Source organism: Cydia pomonella, chromosome 10, assembly GCF_033807575.1.
Source record: "Cydia pomonella isolate Wapato2018A chromosome 10, ilCydPomo1, whole genome shotgun sequence".
NCBI classification, from domain to species: domain Eukaryota; kingdom Metazoa; phylum Arthropoda; class Insecta; order Lepidoptera; family Tortricidae; genus Cydia; species Cydia pomonella.
The window spans coordinates 19521778-19545470 of NC_084712.1; the positions used below are offsets into that span (position 1 = coordinate 19521778).

A 23693-nucleotide genomic window follows, 5' to 3' on the forward strand; every position below is an offset into this window, starting at 1 on the left:
TTTTCTATGTGTTCCCTGTCATTTTCGCCCGTAATTACTACATCGTCTAGGAACACACCCACTTTCGACAAATCCGCAAACATCTGTTCTAGAATCCTTTGGAAAATGCCTGGACTCGAGGATAAACCGTAAATCAATCGGTTGTATTTAAATAAACCTTTGTGCGTATTAATCACAGTGTATTTGGCCGTATCATCCAGCACCAATTGCGCATATGCTTGCGAGAGGTCAATTTTGCTAAATTTTTGACCTCCATGTAATTTTGTAAACAAATCCTCGACCCTAGGCAAAGGAAAACGGTCCACATCTAAATGTTTATTAAGACTTATCTTATAATCTCCGCAGATGCGTATAGTTCCGTCAGACTTCACCACCGGTACGATAGGTGTCGCCCACTCGGAGGTCTCGACGGGCGTGATGACGCCGTCGCGCTCCAGCCGCTCCAGCTCGCGCTCCACCGGCTCGCGCAGCGCGTACGCCAGAGGGCGCGCGCGTAGGAACACGGGACGCGCGTCCGGCCGCACTCGCAGTGACACTAGCCCGCCGTTGTACCTCCCCAGGCCCTCCGAGAACACATTCTTAAACCTGGAACTGAAATTTGACAGATTAAAATCTTTCGATGTTTTTACATAATTAATCAAGTCTGACTCGAACAAACCCCTAATAATTCCTAACTCAACTAGCCATTGCCTGCCTAGTAAATTAGTTTTACCATCCTCTATAACATACAAATCGAGCGGCATTGAGCGATCCTTATACTTAATTAGTGGCTTCAATCTGCCTAACGGACGAACTTTCTCTCCTGAATAATATCTTAATATTAGATGACCCGGTTTTAGCTCACAATTCGAAAAATATTTTTCATATACATATGGACTAATACAACTTATAGCACTACCCGTGTCAATCTCCATCTTAATATCGTGATTGTTAACATTGAGGGTCACTAAATAAGGTTTATATTTACTAAAACACTCTTCTTTAACAAAGGAAAGATTTACCTCTAAGTCATATGTTTCCTCTTCCGAATACTCATCCTCAACGTAGTTAACTTTTGTCAACCTGGGGCACATCTTTTTCAAGTGTCCGTCTTGATTACACACACGGCATACATAAAGACGAAATTTGCATGTCTGAGTCGCATGCGCACCTCCACACGCTGAGCACGTCCCTTGACCTTGACCTAATTGCGCGCGGCTGCCGTCAGCTGATCTCGACGTCACAGGTCCCCGGTAACTATTGTTCGGCCGCTGTCCGTTCGGCCTCCATCGGTTAACTTCGGTGCTAACTATTTTGGTCTGCTCGTCCCGTTTCGGATAACTTCGGCTGTTCCGTGATGGCGTCTTGAAATTTGATTTTTTTTCGTTGCTTATAGAAAAACACGGCGCCGTGGCGTCATTCGCTGATGAACGACCTCGACTTTCTACAGCTGCCGCATTTACCTCTGCTGCCTCCATCGCTATTGCCAACCCCTTAGCATTAGCAAACTTCAGATCATTTTCCGTAAATAACCGCTGTCGAATAGTCTCATTATACAATCCACATACAAATTGATCTCGCAAGCTGTCATCCAACCACGTACCAAAATCACAATATTTAGTTAGCCTTTGCAAGTCCGCAATGAAATCCGCTATCGATTCATGTTTAGACTGCTTGCGTTGACGAAACTTATATCTTTCCGCTAAAACACTCGGCCGCGGTTGCAGATGATTTAACATAAGTTTGACAAGTTCACTGTAGGTTTTTTCTGATGGCTTAGTCGGAGTACACAGGGTTACTAATAACTCGTAGCTATCTGCTCCCATCGCGGTAATTAATAATGGTACTCTGCGGTCCTCTTGCACCTCATTAACGATAAAATACTGCTCCAGCCTGTCTATATACGTCGCCCAATTGTCTTTTTGCCGATCAAACGCGTCCATCTTGCCAACCGACATCTTTGCCATTCTGTTCGCACAAGATATCACTCAACCACGTTCGCGCACTCGCTGATTCGATCACGACTCGTCGCCAGATTATTGTATATGTAACTAGGGAATACTGGAAAGGTCCTTAAGATATATCTAGGAGCAGCAATGAAATACCGAGCTAGCTCAATCGTGTGTATTTCGGAACTGACATACAAAATACTCAACCACCCTCTAGTCGGCGCATGTTAACTTAGGTCTACCCCATATTACATATATAACAGTATGTATAAGTGCTCTGTGCATCCGCACCAGCTAGCGGTGCCCTTAGCAAACCAATCGCAAATGGTCCGAGATTGGCGCAATAACCATGCATTCTCTTATCTGGATCTGGATGCACCTATTCACTAGAAAATGTATGCCGTCAGTTATTTTTCAATTTATATGAAATAAAGGTGTTAAAGGTATTCAAAAGTTTTTATTTCATACGTATATATAATGGAACGAAATACAGCTACTATCTTAGCTTGGCAAACAGTTAAGAGTCGCTGATGCTTGTAATGTATTCACTGCGTTAATTTTAGGTTTAAGATTCTTTATTCTCACTAAGAATTTGACAATTCACTTACATGAGAACTTAAAACTACACAATTTAATCCTGCTTCATATGGCAAACGAAGGGAACGTTGCTTTGAACCGCGGCGCAATCTCAAATGTTTCACGTTTACACAATTTTCCTGCAGAGAGACAAAACAAGTATGTACATAGTACCTTTTTACGATTTATTTTATCGTAACATATAAACTTAGATTTATTTTCTTGCTGCTAATTATGGTACTCCATAAATACATTTACTTACCTACTTATTGCTTAGGAATCTTATTTCATGTTTAATAATAAGTTTATATAACGTTTCTAGCGGGACATAACGCGAACTTTAAAAAATATAATGCTTTTTCTACCTTTATCACTCGAATATGTAAGAGCAAGAGAGATAAATAGACGACACTTACTCGTTCAAGGTAACAACTCGTTTTATTGTCAAAGTTCCGAATTAAACAAACTTATTCTTCGGTGACATTTTTAAGCGTTTATAAGCGACTATACGGATCCAGCATTTGCCGCTCATTCGGTTCTCCTATTGCACGCAAGATGTCAGTACTAGAGAGGATTTGAAAAATCATAATTAAGTAGTTTAGTGCCATTTATTGAGCGGTAATAATTTTAAAAAAATATATAAATTACTTTTTCATTATATTTCAGGCATGCAAAGTGATGTAAATGGTTACAAAAGTAACTCTATATGAATTACATTTTTTAGTTCCAGTTTACGCCGCAGCGCATGATCAAAATTATTAATATCATCTTCCCTGGACACTTTCGGTCTTTGGTGTCATATAAGTAATTAATGCTTAATTGAAGACCTTCCAAATAGGATAAAACTCAATTGTATATACCACTAGTAAAAATTACCCAAACGGCTACCAAGGCTCCATCTAGTGCCAGGTAGAACAAACAAAGCGGCATTTACCACACTTAATTAACGAAAAAACTAGTTTTATTACCGCCCCTGCAAGCATTTGAGTGCAAGTATATATATATTAAAAATACCTTATAAAAATGTCTTTTAAATGATATATATGGCTTGAGTATACAAGCAAGTTTCAGTGTTTAATAGCAGTATTTTTAATTCAAGCATATGTTTTATCAACTAATTCCAGCCCTGTACGTACTTAAACGTAAGTAGTGGTAAACAGAAATCTAGAATTTCTCATATTCTTTCATACAAAACACCTAACAACCGGCTACATAACAAGTATTTTGTAAAACAACCGTTTATATTGGCCACTCTTTTTTTTAAATTGCTCAGTCCCTGCAAGTTATCCAAAGTTGGTGTCATACAATAAAATAATGCTAAGAGTAAACCCTTTCAAACGAGATATGTCTCAACAGTATACATCCATGGGACAAATTGCCCATTCTCCTTTATGAATTTAGAGCGTTTTGAGCAGTAAAAGTGTTGATTAGACGCCAACGCTTGGTAAACGCTAGTGTGTGGTGTCTCTTACATTCGCAGCCTGTAAACTCAATTCGCCAGTGTTCGCGATACGAAAAGAGTACTGCCGGTTGACGGTGGAAGCAAATGTTGACTGTGTAATCCTTTGAAACGACATTCGGCAAATGGCCGCGTACACCCGAAGCCCGTGCTGGTGATTTCATGAAATAACCCAATTTGTGCCTTTGTAAAGCCAGTACAGAAAAAACTAGGCCGTGAGGCTATGGTTAATCAAATGTGATCAGTATCACTTGACTCAAAACTGTTACTGTGATCATTTTATTTATATCAGGGGATCCATTTTTAACACTACATCGGTGGCAATTAAGCATACGGCCCGCCTGATTGTAAGCAATTTCCGTAGCCTATGACTACCCCAGCAAACATTTTTGGTGAAAATAACGATAAAATCACCTATTATAGGTCGCAAATCTGACAGTGACCAAAATGAGTCACCTCGAATCGACGTGGAATCCACCTGGAATTCACCAAAGTGGGGAAAAAAAGCACGTGCCGGCTACGTCGATTCCACGTAATTTTAGTAATTGTGACCTAATGGTTACTACATAGGTAATGTTTGCGACGTGGATTGGACGTCGCCACGACGTGTAATGTGGTTGCAATGTACAAAATTAGTAAGACTTACTATTTTTCAACATGATTTCAACGTGTTTTTTACCATTTAATTACCAAGAAAGGTTACTTTTTTATGAGATAGCAGGAAGAGAATGGGACAAATATATTACGAGAGTATTTTCTTTCCGCTCACAATCAAAATGTCTAACGAAAAATCAATCTTAAGTTTTGCAACGAGAATGGCGGCCATTACTTGGCGTAAAATAATTATCTAGGTTGATTACGCAGGAATTATACGATGAAATCTTGTGCGCTGAAAATTTTCTCGTGCAGTATGTTAGGTTTTTATTCAAAACTACTGATGGGCTTTCGAAATACTTAAGTATTAATTTTTTTTAAGCTCATAAGTAGTATGTATTGCTTGTAATTGGGGATCGTAAATTTGTGTTCGGAGTTTGTAAATATATTAAATTGACTTTATATATTTTTTCGTATAAATGAAATTAAAAGTGCTGTTAGATTTTATTGTTCTAGGTATTACAACATACCTAAATTTTGCAATTTGCAATAACAAGACCTAATTATAACAAAACAAAATGTCGGCTCGACTAAGAAGTTAAGTTTACCTAAAAATACGACGTACTGGTATTTAAGGAAATTTTACGTAATATATACGAAATTCTTCGACCTAATGGTGCAGAGTTACCGTTTAAGGTCGAAGCGACCGCCATCACAACGTCGCTTTGACCGCGTACCGCGAGGCGAGCGCAATCGTATTCAGTATTTGTTTGACATCGCGGGCATAGGCGGTGTCCTTACGACATAGACATATATATTACTTCGTAAAGACTGGCCTTACGAGCACTACGAATGGGGCCAATACATGGGTGTCAAAATCGCATTTAGTTACATCCCTGCACTCAGTCGTCTGGCGAATTGCGCAGTGGAAACGCGTCACGTATAGCCATTCCAAATTTAAAAAATGCCTAATTGTCTTGTGAAATTCTGTAAAAACTATAACAGAAAAATCAAATACACATATGAGATTTCATATCATCGGTAAATCATATAAAATTTTGTTTCATATTGACCTTGCGCGGCGCGAGACGCGATGCGGCCGTACACAGACACATATTAAAGTCGACTGCACTCTCGCCTCCAAAAAACGAGCCTAGCGAGATAGTTCGAGGGAGACTTCTGCTATTACCATATTTATTAAAATAAATGTCATTTTTATTGGTTAGGTAGGTTAGGCTAGTTTATGGACTCACGAATAGTCCTTCTAAATGTTGACATTCAGTGAAAATCAAGCTTCTTTGGTTAGGAAGTATTTTGTATGTAATTAAAACATACTGTATTTATCAATCACATTTTAATATGTTTTAATTTCCACTTATCCCTACTCAATATTCTTAAGTGAAGTAAATTCTTAAATAAATAATTTATTTCAGACCAAGTTGATCCATAGCTTGTTAGTGACAGAGTATCGTAATAACTATCTATGTTAGTAGAACAATACAAAAAACCAAAATAAAATAATAGAAAAAATTTAAACTAAATATATTACACGATATAATAATATGATATCAATTGTCAGGGGCAAGCAAGGCAAACTATCTTTGCTCTACTTGTCCCTGCTAATTACCTCTTCAACCCAGAAGCGAGTGAGAGGAGAGTCGAGGCGCTCCGCCAACGCCATTAGAAGGTCGTAATAAACTAGCACGGTAAAATCTATAATAATGACATTTATATTAATAAAAATACCCGCACATGGAATACTGTTCTCATCTATGGGCAGGGGCACCCCATTACCAGCTTCTGCCTCTGGACCGCATCCAACGAAGAGCGACTGGAATTGTCGACTGCCAGTGTATTTCGGATCGGCTTGACTCCTTGGCGCTGCGTAGAGATGTGGTCTCGCTCTGCATTTTCTATCGCATGTACAACGGGGAGTGCTCCGAGGAATTGTTCGGATTAATCCCTCCACATTTCCATTCTCACCACTTAGATGGTTGGCAGTCCCCAACTGTGCGTTTTTCCAGGAACATTCTGCCTCGCACTGCTAAACTGTGGAATGAACTGTCGCCTGCGGTATTTCCGGACCGACACGACCTTCAAACCTTCAAGAAAAGAGCGTACTCCCATCTTAAAGGCCGGCAACCCACTTACAACCCCTCTGGTGTTGCAGGTGTCCATGGGCGGCGGTAATCGCTTACCAACAGGTGATCCGTCTGCTCGTTTTCCTCCTCTACCATAAAAAAAAATAGCAGCATGGCTTGTTTAGCTGTGGCAACGAACATTTATTCAATTGTCATTTCATCGTCGCCCTAAAGAAAAAGGGACTAAAGCACCAATTACATCCACACTTCCCGATAACGGGCCCGAAATCAGTCCCGATTTCGGGCCTGATAATCGTTTTCTGTTTCACGGAATATCAGCACATCGTTAACGATATTTGAAATGTAAACAATACTTTGTCTGTAATTGTCAAAAATGTTCAATGTTTGATATTCTTGCACAGGAACCATTTTTTTTTTTTCATTTTAAATATTGTAAACGATATTTGGATCGATATTTGGTGAAATGGAAAAATATTCTTTCTCCTCCCCGAAATTGATAAAGTGTGGATATAATTGGCACTTAAGGTCTCCCTCGAGCCATTTTTCTAGACACGTTTTTTGGAGGCGAGAGTGCAGTCTACTTTCGCGTATGTCTATGGCCTATTGTATTACTCAGTATACAACAGATGACGCTGTGTTTTGCTTAACGAGACTTTTCGGTCGGAATTGTTTGCATGGCTTTATCTTTACTTTTTTAGATCTATGGCTTACGATCAGAAGTGCCAAGGGTAAATATTACGCACAGAGGTTCCCCAATTGGAAAGTTATATGTGAAAATTAAGATTTTGAAACTTTTACTAGTCATTAGTGATTTTAGTGATAATTATTTTAACTGATTGTATGCTTAGTTTAAAACATATCTGCGTATTTAACGCATCTACGCAATATAGTTACCAAAATATTTATTTCTAATTGACTCTAATTTGGTTTTAGGTATTTATTGTTGCAAAAATAATATATAAGATAGTGGCCACCCATTACTGAAGGGGAATGGAAATAACGCTTTGCCCTTAGGCGTGGGAGGAGAACGGCGTTAAAAAAAAGAGACATACCGTCTACGTTGAAAATCAACTCCATACTTGATATAGTACTTAAATCCATATCTAACAAAGTTTTTTGTAAACAATAGCATAGCTTACCTTGATACCAAAACTTGCCTTGGCCCATAGGCTCTATATAAAAACATCGTCAGTTTTTAGAAGTGCTCGTCCATCTTTTGGCAATTTTAATCTGTGTTCAGTGAGTAAAACTAACAAGTCGTTTAGAGATGACTTGGTGGGTTTATGCTGTATAGTCCATTTTCTTAGGTCTTCCGTAAGTTTTATTGATTTCATGTTAGAGCAGTCTTCATTTCTAATGAACTCATCTCCAGAGTCTTAATTTTCCGATTCTTTGTTTGCACCGATTTCACTGCCACCTGTCATCTCATCTATATTATCAGATATTTTTTTTCCTAATTCATTATAATACGAATGCATATAATCAAGATCTTTGCCTGTGTGTGTTATTGAAACGGTATCAGTATCAGTAGATTGACACAAAGTTGGATATCCATCAAAACTGAATTTAGAAGGTAATTCACACTTTTGTTCTTCTTTTAATATCTCACTTTGAATTTTCATATTAGCCTTACACTTACTATGTATAGTAACTGCTGGAATGTCTATATTTTTTTTGTCTTTGGCCATTGTAAATCCGGCACTACTTTTGATTTAAAAACGAAATAACTATAGGGTAAACGCGTCCTATTTCACCGAGAAATGAATTAATTGTGAGTAAAACAAACTTGACCTGAAGTCGCCTCGCAAACTTTAACTTATTAGTTATTTTTTAGGGTTAATTTGACTATTAGGTTATCTTAATAAAACCTTATGGTATTTTTAGTACCTTACAAGTGTTTATAACTTTATAGTCTCAATTTGGTATTTATGGAAGGTAATATTTACTACGAAATTGGTAGCAAAAGCTACTTAAATCATCGACCTAAAGATCCCAGTATAAAAAAAATTTACATCGCATATACACCTAATATGCACCTAGAAGTAAATATTAACTATATGTCGAGTTTCGAAGTTAATTTTACCTTATATTTTGCTCATTCTCAACCTTTAAGTTTCTGACCTTATGGTGTATGGATTAAGGGAAATTTACGTTTTAATGGCTCTATATTTTTACCCGGAAGTATAAATGTACGATATGTGAATTTATGTGGTGCGTATGATGTAACTTTTACCTAAATTAGTAATATATTCTAGAGCCTGGGAAAAAGCACTTAGAATGTTTGCTGCGACCCTACCGACCCTAACACTCTACACCCTCGTTGAGCTATGGCAACCTTACCAGCAGAACCAGAACACTATGAGTAGGGTCTAGTGTTATTTGGCTGCGTTGGTACTTATTTTATGACATAATGGATAAAAAATACTTTGAAATAGTCAATAATGTAATGGGTATTTAATAATGTAATCCATCTTCTAATTTCTAGCGACAATAAAATTAATTCATGTTAGCAACATGTTAATAAGTTAGTTTAATACGGACTCAACAGCAGCTTAACTGTCAGTGTCAGCTGTCAAAGTGACTTGACGTATGCTTGACGCTTACTTGATACAAAAATGTTTACGAATACGTGAGATCCACTTCTCGTCGTGAAGTCCATATTTCTCGTCAAATTGAACTTTAATATTAATTTGTGACTGAATAAGGTGAAGAATGTTTTATAATTGAATTTCTGACATTCGGAGGAAGCAGGTGAGTGGCTAATTTTCTTTCTTAAAGCTACAGATGTTGAGAAACAGTTTATGTAATTACTTCTGTGTTTAAATGTAAAACTTAGGTAGGGATGGCTTGAATAAATAGAAATTCTCGATTTACCAAACGATACTTTTGTCTTACAGAAGTATTTGAATATTTTGGTATAGTGAATGCATAGTTTTAGCTAGAAATAGGTCAAATGAGCTTGCACCAATTATATCAGTATATCATGTCTAATAAATGTAAAACTAGCAGTGGAAGCACCTACCTCTAAAGCAAATTGTCACTCATTCGCGGCACAATTAATTAATTAATTAGTTCTGATAGGGATCTTGGGAAAATTGCAGGGACAAGTTTACCCCCTGCATAGTCTTATGCGCCTGCTAAAGTCTATTTCGGACTCCACTTAAATAAAGTAAACTTGTAGTATTCTTATGTGAAATAAATGAATATGTATAAGATTCTCTCTCTCTCTGCTCTTCTCTAGCCTTCGGGTGTAGGCCTTCTCATTTTATGCCACTTGTCATGGTTCTGTGCGACCTGGAGCCACTTCTTCCTCGCATTCCTTTTGATGTCGTCGTCCCAATGTATTTGGGGTCTATTTTGAGGATGTTCCTCCCCCCATGGTTGCATATAAGATTATGACATAATTAAGGATACAAATTACAATTAAATGTATACAATTGTTGCTCCCTGCCATAACCAGTTTAAAATGCTGGAACACTAAACATTCTGGTACAGTGTGCATGAAAGAAGAAGAGAAGGTATGGAGTGAATCATTATATCAAGGGATGTTATATGGAGTTTACACTGTATATTGCTTTTGAATAGTAATGATGCCCTGATTTGTATTAGACTAGTAACAGCTTCTATATGTGTGGCCAGAAGGGCTGTCATCCAGTCAGATTTTCCTAGATTTTGGCCTAGGCGAAGAGCAGACAGGGTTTTATGGTGTCTATGGTTTTGCATTGATGAAGTACATACACACCATTATTCTTTTATTGTTATAAATTTGTTTTATAAGAAGTCCGATAAAAACTTTAGCAGTTCGCAGAGTACAACATCTTATTAAAACAATCGGACCCCTGTAGAAACTAATTGGTGATGCTTTTTTTTGGAAATTAAAGTTTATTTGATAAAGATGTTATTCTATTACATTCAGTCATAGACAATATTGTCAAAAAATATGGCCAGTTTTTTTCTGAAACTAACATCACTTCACTACTTTTGAGATTCTGAAGTCAGACTAAGTAAAACAAGTAGGTGACTTTAGAATTCAATTAGACAAAATTCCCAGGACCAATAATACCTTTTGTGAGTAAATTACTCATTACTATTTTCTGCTATGTTAACGACATAAAATGTAACCAAAAATGTAAATAAAATTATTAATTTCATTTCATAACGCTTTCCGTCTGAACTATATAGACCAACATTTGTGCTAATAAAACAGCCAAATATATTGTGGACATAATTCGTGTTATCTCCAGTTGGTTATTCGTTACTGATCTCGAGGTCACACTTATTCTGGGTCAACTGTTAATATCCTTTAATTAGTTTACATAAAAGCAAAGGTTTTTTTTGTAATATCTGGGTTTGTTATAAAAATTTAATAAAAAGTCTTTCGCTTGCAAACCTTATTACAGGCGTTTATAAAGCAGCCTTCTGTACGCCTACAATGAGCTTGTCACTGACCTGACCTGACACTGACATATTCGCTAACGTCTGCGTAACTTACCTTATATACATTTCGCTCGCACTCATATGCCAGTACGAGCGAACAGGCTGTACGAGTGCCTACGGTTGAGTCGATTTATAGAAGCTAGTGAAACGTAGATACGCCGCCAAGTTGTATGATATCTGCCGTCACGGGACCGATTTCATCCGAATGAATGTGACGTCATTGATGTATCGGTACCACTTTGCCAATAACTATAAGGCCTATAATTATGATTTTTTATAGAAATAACCCCTTGAGGCCTTAAAAAATTGACAAGAAGAATACAAATTGGCATGACACTGGCATATGTAAGGCATTAAAAAAGCTAAAGACTCTTAAGTGTGAACATATCAATCAATAAATAAAATAAATAAATAGATAAATAATTATTATAGGACATTATTACACAAATCACAAATCAATATCCTTAGCAATCGAATACCACAGTTCAGTTCAATGAGTCCCGCGCTCGGTAATCAATCGGATTGTCCCCTGATGTAATATTTGATAGTTAGTCATTATCGTAGCGCGACCTGCGCACGCGCCGGTACAGTTTGCGTCAAACGCGCCGCCGCGGTACACGCGCCGCGAAAATATTTGCGAAAATGTGCATTAATACACTGTGATAAAACTGTTTTTTGTCTGCTATTTTGCAGTGAGCTTTTGTTTTGAGGATAATAATTAAAGGCCCTACAGACCCTACAGTACCTGTAGTTATTGAGGTAAGTATTAATTGTAAAAAACTAAAAAAAAAAATCTGACCGAAGCGTTAGCGAAGATCTCCATTTTGACTCGTAGAGAAAAATGCTTTTTCATTTTGTTTTACCATAAGTTCGTATAATTTATATTTAGGAAAGCCATTTCCGTCACTTTAAAAGGGCGGTAAATTTAAGTAGGCGCGAAGGTAGGCCCTTTCATAATTTTTTTTAACCCATAGAAAATTTAAATTTCGCGCCTTTTTTACTGACAAAGTGGGTTTGCCAGAGTATATATGCCACGCTTTTACAGTCAAGTTCAGACACGCAAGTCAAGATCACGTTTACAAACAGCATATTATTATAAATATTGGTTGTATTGGCGTTTAATTTTTTTTTATACTACGTCGGTGGCAAACAAGCTTACGGCCCGCCATGGTAAGCAGTCTCCGTAGATTATGTACGCCTGCACCCCAAGGAGTTACATGCGCATTGCCGACCCTAACTCTCCGCACCCTCGTTGAGCTCTGGCATCCTTATTCACCGGCAGGAACACAACACTATGAGTAGGGTCTATTTATCTATTTCAATTGATTTCGGTGATTATAACATCTATATGTTAATTTTGTTTTCATAATAAGTCTCACATACACATAAAGTTTCGTACACAAACGTCAAACATTTATTTAATACGATATTTTATAGAAGGTATTCGTGAGATCCAAGTTTTAGTGACGAAAACTAATTCCCACTCCTTACTGCCCATTTGAAGATTGATCAGTATTGAGTGTTATTATAAGGACACAAATTACATTGTTTTAATTTAGGTAAATATATTATAAACAGAAATAAATGGAACCTCATGAGTCTCATGACATTCATTTTAGTTTATAATTTATATAGAGAAGAAAGAAAGTCCTATTATGCTAGAGTGATGTTTCTACTTAAAATAACACTAAAATATTTTCATGTGCCCACAACTCCGCTCATATGAAGCTATAGTTGTGCCGTTCTCAAGAATGTTCTCCGTTTTGTATGGTGAATGTTCTCGCGCGAGAATGTATCACGGGAGTATGGGGAATGTTCTCGAAAACGGCACAACTATACTCATAGCTCAATAAAACCAGCGTCCTCTGCAATCGCGGCAAATGTATGAAATTGCTCGGCCACCTGGCTCACAGGGACACGGGTCGAATTGTTGAGGACCCTGGTTCAATTCCGTCCTTGGGCACTGGAGGCCTCTTGATCACTTTTTATTTCGTATTATTTCAGTTTTGTATTGAGTGTTTTTTTTTATACTACGTCGGTGGCAAACAAGCATACGGCCCGCCTGATGGTAAGCAGTCTCCGTAGCCTATGTACGCCTGCAACTCCAGAGGAGTTACATGCGCGTTGCCGACCCTAAACCCACCCCCCCCCCCCCCCCCCCCATCGTTGAGCTCCGGCAACCTTACTCACCGGCAGGAACACAACACTATGAGTAGGGTCTAGTGTTATTTGGCTGCTGTTTTCTGTAAGATGGAGGTACTTCCCCAGTTGGGCTCTGCTCTAGATCTGGAATGACATCCGCTGTGCTGTGCCCTACCACACAAAGCGAGATGATATTCACAATGCCCATACCTCTCTTTTGGACGTAGTTTAATTAAGGACGTGCCCGGGTCCAAGTGTTAGTGTTATTTGGCTGCTGTTTTCTGTAAGATGGAGGTACTTCCCCAGTTGGGCTCTGCTCTAGATCTGGAATGACATCCGCTGCGCTGTGCCCTACCACACAAAGCGAGATGACATTCACAATGCCCATACCTCTCTTTTGAACGTAGTTTAAGGACGTACCCGGGTCCCCATTTTACAGTCCTCACTGTATTTTTGGTCACGATTTCGTCTATGTAAAATTAGTATTTTTTTTAATCACTTCCATAGTTTTCACCCCCTTGAGGGATGAGTTCCGGAATATAAACTATTATAATATGTCCTACCTTAAACCTTATCAGCTGTTAGACAGACAAGCAAGAGTTACTTTTGCATTTCTAATATTAGTAACGATAATATACGAGTAGGTACAGTCCCAAGATATATCGCAGCGGCCAAGGTGCTCACAACTATCTGAACACGCCTCTATTGTCAAGGCGCTATTGCATGTTCAGATATTTTTGAGCACCTCGGCTGCTCCGATATATCTGATGGCGACTGTACACCGGTGGTACGTATTCGTACCATCCGTCACACCCCTTTCTGTATGAAATTAATGATAATAATATTATTACCGTTTCTTGTTGTTTCATTACTTTCATTAGGTACCTACGTAGTTTAATGATAATGACTCACGCTTATTGTAATGAAGTTTTAAAAACTGCTTACTTTAGTTAGTTTTTTTTTTTTATGGTAGAGGAGGCAAACGAGCAGACGGATCACCTGATGGTAAGCGATTACCGCCGCCCATGGACACCTGCAACACCAGAGGGGTTGTAAGTGCGTTGCCGGCCTTTAAGATGGGAGTACGCTCTTTTCTTGAAGGTTTGAAGGTCGTAATTTATAATTAATATAGAAATTGTCTTAATTTAACAATTTAGTTTAAAAGATTTTCATTGAGATATTTAACAGTATTTTAATCCAACGATGCAATTTTTACTGCTTCATATCTTGACTTTGACGACCGGTTTGGCCTAGTGGGTAGTGACCCTGCCTACGAAGCTGATGGTTCCGGGTTCAAATCCTGGTAAGGGCATTTATTCGTGTGATGAGCATGGATATTTGTTCCTGAGTCATGGGTGTTTTCTATGTATTTAAGTATTTATAAATATTTATATATTATATATATCGTTGTCTAAGTACCCTCAACACAAGCCTTATTGAGCTTACTGTGGGACTTAGTCAATTTGTGTAATAATGTCGTATAATATTTATATTTATATATTATTTATTTATATCTTTAATAAGTTTAACCAATGTTTGCATTGGTATGTTTTTTTATACTACGTCGCTGGCAAACAAGCACACGGCTCGCCTGATGGTAAGCAGTCTCCGTAGACTATAAACCCATGCAACTCCAGAGGTGTTACATGCGCCTTGCTGACCCTAGTTGAGCTCTGGCAACCTACATAACTCACTGGCAGGAACACAACACTATGAGTTGGGTCTAGTGTTATTTGACTGCGGTTTTCTGTAAGGTGGAGGTACTTCCCCAGTAGGGCTCTGCTCTAGATCTGGAATGACATTCGCTGTGCTGTTCCCTACCACACAAAGCGAGATGACATTCATAGTGCCCATACCTCTCTTTAGGACGTAGTTTAAGGACAGACAAAAGCTAACGGAGATTATTTTGAAGTTGATGCGTTTTGTTTTAGTTGAATGATTGTAGTTTTAATTTTTAATAATATTTTGTAAAAGACTTTTAACACGTCTTGTACTAGACTGCACGATTGGCTCGAATTCGTGTGTGAATAGAATAAATGCGGGATGGATGAAATGGCGACAGGTCTCTGGAACAACTTGCGATCCACGAATGACCCCTAAAACTTAAGGGGAAAATCTACAGGACGATCGTGAGACCTGTTGTAATGTATGGATCAGAATGCTGGACGACGAAAGTGACGGATGAAAGAAGAGTGCACGCAGCGAAAATGAGAATGTTGAGATGGATGTGTGGAGTGACGAGAAAGGATCGGATTAAGAATGAGTATATAAGGGGAAGTTTGAAAGTAGCACCGGTAGTGGAGAAGATAAGGAGTGGTAGGTTAGCGTGGTATGGGCATTTAATGAGGAGGGATGAATGCCATATAGGAAAAAGAATGTTAGGAATGAATGTTGATGGACGGAGAGCGGATGGTAGACCCAAAAAACGATGGATGGATTGTGTGAAAGAGGATATGAGAAAGAAAGGAGTGAGTGCTGAGGTGACGAAAGATAGAGGAGAATGGAAGAGAAGAACATGTTGTGCCGACCCCACGTAACGTGGGATAAGGGCAGGAGGAAGAAGAAGAAGATAGGAACATTAGGAACGATTCCTAAAAGTTGACAACCTATTATTGGGACATCCTGTTAAAGAGCAATTTACTACATACAAGTGATTACAGTAGTTAAATCGAAGTCTAAGTACTTACCGTCTAGTAGTTGGATAACTTTATTACATACAATAAATCTCAAGACCAGCTAGTGCATTTACTCGATAAAAAAACCTAAAGCTAATTAAGTAAATAAAGACATTCGCATAAATATTTCCAGTAATTATGTATACGATAACATTTATTATTGGCCACTATTTAATAGTTAATAGCAAATCTGGTTTTCAATTGAACTCCTTTCCTTTCACAAGCACTTAAAAAACTTTAAGGCCATCTCTGGTCCAGTATAAGATTTAACCTTGTCGACGCATAATTGGTACTAATGACGGGGTCAAAATATGATGGACACAGATCACAGCTGAGCTTAAAACGTTTTGTAAATATATAGACAGTAGTCCAGTTCGTGTTATATAAATACTTCCTTGTTTTGACATAAACAGGTTCTGATGGAGTGAGAAGAAATCTCGTTAGGTGTGATTTACAACATGAACCGCGAGTGGGATTTTTACTCATAAAGTGCTTAAAGAAGTTGTATCATGAAGTCTTGTAAACGTCAGCTACCGCTCCGTTGGTGGGTTGAGGTACAATAACCACGTACATAAAAAAGTGTCATTTTCTCCAAACTGAGAATTCGTAACACAGTTAAACGATGTCTACAAGAAAAAGCGTGAGTCTGTCAAGAAAACCTAGCGGCGCGGCGGGACTTGTTTTTAACCCCGACCTTTACCTATATTTGCAAAAATACGCATCAATGTAGATTGTAAAAGATAAAAAAAACTGAAGTCATTGCCGATTCACGTTTAATTTCAATATCAAATGACCTTCATGAGCTTGATCATTATTGCGTACCGATATCAATGATATCATTAATGATTTTTCCCGTTATCTCCAATAACAAATTCGGTACTTTCAAAATATTTGGAACATAAATACCGGAAATATATCTATGCAAATGCGATAAGAGGGTGGATGAACCGATAAATGTGTTTATGTTTACCTACTAACACACACACACACTATTTACCTTTGATGAACCTTATCTCGTTGTAATAAGGTTTGCGAATAGTTAATTTTGTCGACAATTGAGCTTGCCATCAATATTGATTGATATCCATAGAGGACCACCCACGAATCCTGCTTTATGAAGTGGTTTAAGATTCACGTGGACGCAGCTACCTCAAATATCTATACAATCAGAGTTACGCTCTCATTTTAAATCGAATGATACCATTCTTTTTTTCCTTTTTGGATGTTTAAAAAAGCTTGAAAATATTGAACTTGAAACGGAGGTATTGTATTTTTTTATTATTCCGATATATTTTTTAGCTTTTAATTTTATTGTGATAAATTGCTAATTTTCTGTATATTTAACTTAATTTTGGTATAACGGATAACCTCGTGCCGCCCAATGGACAATACATTGTACAAAGTGACACTCAGCATAACTGCCCGGACTTTAGAAATTAAATTAGTTAGTTAGTTAGTTAGTGCTTCTGGGCATTTTCCGCAAATCGACAACCATTGTGCCTATTTTGCGTGAAACGAGGTAGCGCTACTCTAACCACCCCAGCTCCTCCACGAAGCCTAGCAAAGTTTTCAGGTTGCTAAATGCCTCTCCTAGTGTGCACGGAGTCCCTAGGTATTTGTTCCTGTATACTTCTACCTGTTTGCAGTCTAGGAGAATATGTTTTGTTGTTTCTTCTTCTTCCATGCACGCTCTGCACATGGGGCTGTCTGTTTTTCCCATATTGTGTAGGTGTTTGTTAAGTGTGTTATGTCCCGTAATTAATCCTACTATTTTACGTAGTTGATGTCTAGGTGTTTTCAGTAGTATTTTGGTGAGTTTGAGGTTCAGTTCCGGTAGAAAATCCTTGGTCTGCCTGCATGTGTCCATTTCCTTCCAGTATTTATTGTGCAGTTGTCTGTGATGTAGGTCTAGCTGGTTGTGTATATAGGATGTTGGTAGGGGTATGATGGGCTCGGGTCCATATGCCGGCGTTTCTGAGCCTCTCCTGGCCAGTTCGTCCGCTGCATCGTTTCCTCTTGATCCACTATGCCCCTTTATCCATTGAATTGTTACTTTGTTGCCTTCTTTGCTCACTTCCGTGAGGCTTCGATGACATTCGAGTATGAGTTCTGAATTAAGTTTGTCGCTGCATAGCGCTTGTAGTACTGATTTACTGTCTGATAGTATTAGTATATTTTCGTGTTTCACTTGTCGTCTTGTTATAGCATTGCAAGCTTCTATTATTCCCACACATTCAGCTTGGAATACCGTGTTATGTTCTCCCAGGGGTTTTGAGATGTGTATATTCAGGTCCTCCGAGAAGACACCACATCCTGTCCCTTCAAATGTTTTTGAGCCATCTGTGAATATTCTTAGGTTGGTTTGGTCTAGTCCTTCTTTAGGATCTTCTGTTAATGATATGGCGTATTCTTTCCAGAAGATCATAGTTTTTGGTGTTTTGTCGATGGGCGCCTCCAGCATGGGTAGTTTTGAGATCATATTTTCATAGATCTTCTTGTGCGATGAGCTGAAGGATGTCCATAGGTTTAGCTTTTTCAACCGAAGAGCCGTGGCAGCCGCTTCTTTTTGTATGTATATGTGTAATGGTAGGAGTCCTAGCATTATTTCTAGCGCCGCAGTCGGAGTAGTTCGCATACAGCCCGTCGCAGCCACACATGCTAGTCTTTGTGTTTTGTTTAGTTTGTCTATTACCGTGGTTAACTGGGTGCGGGGCCACCATACGACCGCGCCGTAGCTGATCATTGGCATTATTACCATTTTGTATAGCCACAGTATGATGTGAGGAGCAAGTCCCCATCTCTTGCCCACCATCCTCCGGCATTGCCAAAAGGCTACTGTTGCTTTGTTTAGTTTATTGTCCAGGTGTTTGTTCCAGTTCAGTCTATCATCCAGGATTATGCCTAGGTATTTTACATCCTTTGAAAGTGTCAATCTTGTGCCAAAAAGGGTTGGCAGTTCGTATGTACCCAGTTTTCGTTTGTGTGTGAAGAGAATTGTGTCGGTCTTTTTTGGGTTTACCGATAGGTCATTCTCCTTGCACCATTTCTCTACTATTTTCAGTGCTGTCTGTGTGAGATCGCACAGTGTGTTTATTACTAGGCCGCTGATTAGTATTACTAAGTCATCTGCGTACCCTATAGTCATAAAGTGTTTGTTGTTTAATTTTGTTATCAATTCGTTCACCACCAGGTTCCAAAGCAGTGGTGAGAGTACTCCTCCCTGGGGGCATCCTCTCATGACTAGTGCTTGATGAGTTTGGTTTTCGGATAGTCTTATTATTCTCTGTCTTAACATATTCATTATCCATTCGGTTACGAGTGGATTGGTTCCATGTCTTTGTAATGCTTGCTGAATGCTGCTAAAGTTTGTCTTGTCAAAGGCTCCTTCTATGTCGATGAAGGTGCCTAGGCATGAGTTCTTCCTTGCTAGCGCATGCTCTATGTTGCTTACTACAGCATGGAGAGCTGAGTCAGTTGATTTCCCTTGACTGTAGGCGTGTTGGTTTGGATGGATTTCTATGTTTTTTAGGGCCGTGTCCTTCAGTTCTCTGTCACATAGTCTTTCTAGTGTTTTTAGCATGAAGGATGTAAGGCTGATTGGTCTGAAAGACTTGGGATCCGAGTAATCGGTTTTGCCTGGCTTTGGGAGGAAAATCACTTTCACTTCCCTCCATTTATGTGGTATATATCTAAAGGCTATACAGCTGCACAGTAGATTGGATAGATGTTTGATTAATGTATGTCCACCCCATTTTAGTAGGGCTGGGTAAATTCCGTCTGTTCCCGGCGATTTGAAGTTATCAAAACTATTTACTGCCCAGGTCGTTTTGTTATGTTCTGTTATACATTCTGCTATTCTCCATTCGCTTTCCGTTGGATTATAGTTCATTGTATCCTGTTCTGGGTCTTGCTCATTTACTACTTTGCATCCTGGGAAATGGGTCTCCACCAGCAGCCTTTCTGTCTCAGCTGGGCTACTGGTGGTACTATTATCTTGTCTCCTCAGGGTGCCCAGTAGTTGTCTTGGTTGGTCTGCAAGGATTTTCCTTGTTCTGTTTGCTTGGGTTACTGTGGATATGTTGTCGCAGAAGTTTCGCCATGTGGCTGATTTTCTGTATCTTAGTCTTTTCTTGTAGTCTGTTTTAGCTGTTTTGTACCTGTCCCAGTCCTCTTCAGCTCTTGTGTTCATTGCTCTGTTAAGTAACCTTCTCATTCTTGTTCTCATTCGTTCCAACTCCGGTCCCCACCAGCTGTTGTTGTTATTGTTACTACCTTTTCCTCTAGCCGATGGAGTCGATAGCGGACATGTGTTTTCATAGCTTTCAGTTATGTTTTTAATAAGTAAGTTTACCTGTTCCTCCAATTCCTTCGTATTGCTAGGTCTGTCAGTGTGTGTGTTATTGTGCAGTTTACCTTCCAGAAGTTCCTTGTACGCCGCTATGTCCGTGCGTCTCGGGTTTCTTCTAGGTGTGGATGTTTGGATGTCAGCTGTCAGGTCATACCGAATCCATCTGTGGTCGGAGCAGGATAGCTCGTCCGACACGTGCCAGTTGGATATGTGTTGAGCTGCCAGTCCTGTGCTTAGAGTAATGTCAATTATAGTATTACACCTACGAGTGACAAAAGTTGGTTTAGATCCTGTGTTTAATATATCTAGGTTAGTTGACATAAGGTATTCAACAATATCGTTACCTCTTTTGTTGTTGGTTTCCATTCCCCATAGGTTGTGATGGCCGTTGCAGTCTGCAGATATGACCAGCTCGAGCCTTTCTCGTTCGCAGTAGCGTATGAGGTTGTTCATCTCCACTGGAGGTGGTTCGTCCTCCGCCGCCATGTAGGTGGACGCCAGGACTATCTCCGGTAGACTTGAGTTTTGTGTTCTGAGGAGTTTTATGGCACACACGTCTCTGGAACAGAATTGAGTTAGTGGTTGTGCCATTATGTTACGAGATATGTATATGCAAGATCTTGGTTTGAAATGTGTATTGTAAAATAAATTACCTCCGGTATTACCAAGGCCGTTTATGCGTGTGTTCCTGATCCACGGCTCTTGAATCAGGGCTATGGATGTTGGGTTAACCTCCAGCCATCTTCGAAGTTGAGCCGTTGCAGATTCGCTGTGCTGGAGGTTAACCTGGAGGACCTTACAGTGGGAAGGCGCCATCCGGGGATATCCCTTCCGCCGCCCTTCCCTTTAGGTCCAGGAGACTGATCCCCTTTGGTAAGCCATCCTCGTCCTCAGAGTCCAGCAAAATGCCTTCCTCGATGTCTGAGGTGTGTGGTTCCGCGCAGTCGGTGTCCATGGCAGAGGGGGTATTCTTTTCAGGCGCGTCCTCTGCAGATTTGTTCTCCCCTCCGTCAGTGTTCGCCTCTGTTGCGGTTTTCTCCGGTGGAGAATCTCTGAAGCGTCCTCCGCCGTGCTGGAAACGGATGTAGACTGTCCCACATAGGTAGTTCAGTCTTCTTCCCTTTTCCATCACAGTAGGAACAACGTCTTCAGGTATTCCCACCAGGAGTAGGGTACAGGTCCTTTTCTTCAGGGGGATCGCCTGGTGGAGAGTCCACTTCCTCACCATGGCCCACGGGTTCTGGAAGTTGAGGACCCTGCCTATTTTGGTGAGGTTGTCTTCCAGGGACGGGATCAGGATACCGCACCTAGTGTTCCGGACCATCTCGTCCTCCCTCTTTCCAACGAGCTGGTCTCCGTTCTGAAGGGTGGCCGACTCCAGCCACTTCATCAGCCACGCCTTGGTGTTCGCGTCCTGGCACCACAGCTTCAGGTACCCATCCACAAAACTGGGTCTACCTGAGAACGCTGGGGCCTCCGCTGCGGTGTCCAGATCGGTTTCGATGGCTGCTTGGAAGATAGCGTCCCCGATCTTCTTCTCCACCTCTGCTGCATCTTGCTGCGTCAGTCTGCCCGTGCGGTTATTAGTAATCGCCACCGTCAGATCTGCCGCTGCTGCCGCCGCATAGGAGGAGGGTAGTTCTTTGTTCCCCGAGGTGGCGTCTGTCCGCTGTTTTTTGTGGTCGCCTCTGGGGGATATGGTTTCATCCAGGCGTGCCCTCTTGGCTTTCCCTTCTGGTTTCTTCTTTGCCTGGGTTTGTTCCGCAGGGGTCGTCGCTCCCTCGCCCTGTCCCTCCGGGGCGTCAACCTCCTGTTTGTTTCCAGAGGAGCGGCTTTCTGCTTCTCTTCGCTTTTGGAGCCGCTGCCTCTTCCTCTGCGAAAGTTTTTTTCCGCATAGGTGCGTCTTCTTCGGTCTGGGCAGGCTTCCCTCTTGGTTTGCACCTGATCTCCCAGCCGGGATCTATGACCTGCTTTGAGGGTTCAACAGGTGTCGTCCCACTCTCAGCCGCCATCGTTTTTTCAGTCGAGGGTCCAGCTGTTGAAAGCTCCATCGTCTCTGGCTTAGTCACCTGGGCTGGGGTTCCGATAGGTACCCCGGCTTTCAGCGGCCTCTCCAGCTTCGATGGCTCTTCCTTAGCCTTCCCGCTCTCTGTTTGTTTCGCCCCCCTTAGTGCTTCAGCATGTGCCGTCTCATCTAAGGAGGTCGTTTGTTTCTGTTGGTTTTTAGTTATATATTTTTTTGATTTATTGCTATTCATATGGTTCCCACGAGTAGCTAGGGATATAAAGGGTCAGTACTACGCAGAGCCCCGCTTGCGTAGACAAGGCTATATACAACGGGTTTCGCCCGGTACCCGAGGCCTATCGTTCGCGACTGAGCTCCCTCTCAGCCATGCATCCATCGGCACGATCAGTTACACCTTGGATTAGGGTTTTTGGGGTCGAGGTTGTCTCCTCCAGGAAGGGGGGATGTGGATAAGTGGATTAAGATGGGAAGGGGGGTCAGGAGGGTTGGTCTGGGTAAGGTTTTATGGGTAAATTGGAGGTTTATAGGAAGGGATAAATGGGTCGTTTTCATGGCCCTCAATCTCCGAGCCTCCCCGTGCAGGACACCTTTCCGCTGCATCGACCTTGGCCCCTTGACGTTGTCTCCCTTTATCCGGTCTGAGAACAAGTCTCTTACCGGATTTTAGGAGAGTAACGTCTGGTTCCCCGGTCGATGCGTCGGAAGTGTGTCCACGCGAGGCGGCGGCTTAAAGAGTGCCTTGCTAAGACCCATTTTTAAGGATTTGGGAATGGTTCATGAGGAGTTGTACCACGAGTTGGGATTTGCTCGGGTTCAACCTCCATTGTCCGGGTCCTTATTAGGACTAAGGGGCTATCCGCAACCTGCCCACCCGCTCGGTCGCTTTGGAGACAGCGTGTTTTCTCGGTAGAAGTTCCAATGCTGGGCGTCATAAGGGTCACCTCCTGGGAGGTAGCCCAAACGTCACCCAGCATAGACCTTCAGCCAAGACACCCGAGAGAAATTAAATTAAGCTAAACGCCCAGTAGGGCTAATATGGTCGGCTTTTTGTCATTTGTCACCATGCCTGTCACGTTCTAACAAGTATATTAGCGCGAAAGTGACGGGCATAGTGACAGGTGATAAAAATGGAACCATGCTGCCACCGCAGTATACAATATGCTGTACATAAAAGTTTATCAGATGTCATTTTTAAATTTTCCCGCTAAATTGGAATTTGAATGGTTGGTTCAGTGCCTACTATTGTGACAGCTGACGTTTGACAGATTCATAGACAAGTGTTCTACATCCGCCATTATTAAAACATGCCGCCATCGCGCACGACACATGGGTATATAATCTTGATTTATAAAATGAATCATAGCTTTTTTCGTTTTGAAACCGGCATAAAAATTATCTATAATGAT

General features: G+C 40.5%; 2 protein-coding genes across 3 annotated transcripts in view; one reads left to right on the top strand and one right to left on the bottom strand.

The window, feature by feature from the left end:
* Window positions 1–516: 516 nt before the first annotated feature.
* Window positions 517–2199, bottom strand: LOC133522347 (uncharacterized). Its single transcript, XM_061857667.1, has 2 exons — window positions 1002–2199; window positions 517–591 (listed from the first exon to the last, which is right to left on the bottom strand). The coding sequence occupies exons 1-2, from the start codon at window positions 1944–1946 to the stop codon at window positions 580–582; spliced, it is 957 nt and encodes a 318-aa protein (XP_061713651.1). The 5' UTR covers window positions 1947–2199; the 3' UTR covers window positions 517–579.
* Window positions 2200–9265: 7066 nt separating this feature from the next.
* The window catches only part of LOC133522369 (sodium-independent sulfate anion transporter-like), a 58353-nt gene continuing 43925 nt past the window's right edge, over window positions 9266–23693 (top strand). Inside the window, exon 1 of one of the 2 annotated variants that reach the window (XM_061857690.1) lies at window positions 9266–9410. The gene's annotated coding sequence lies outside the window, so the exon portion shown is untranslated. Of the gene's footprint in view, window positions 9411–11441; window positions 11856–23693 lie in introns of those variants that run through there. The other variant, XM_061857689.1, reaches the window with a different exon arrangement.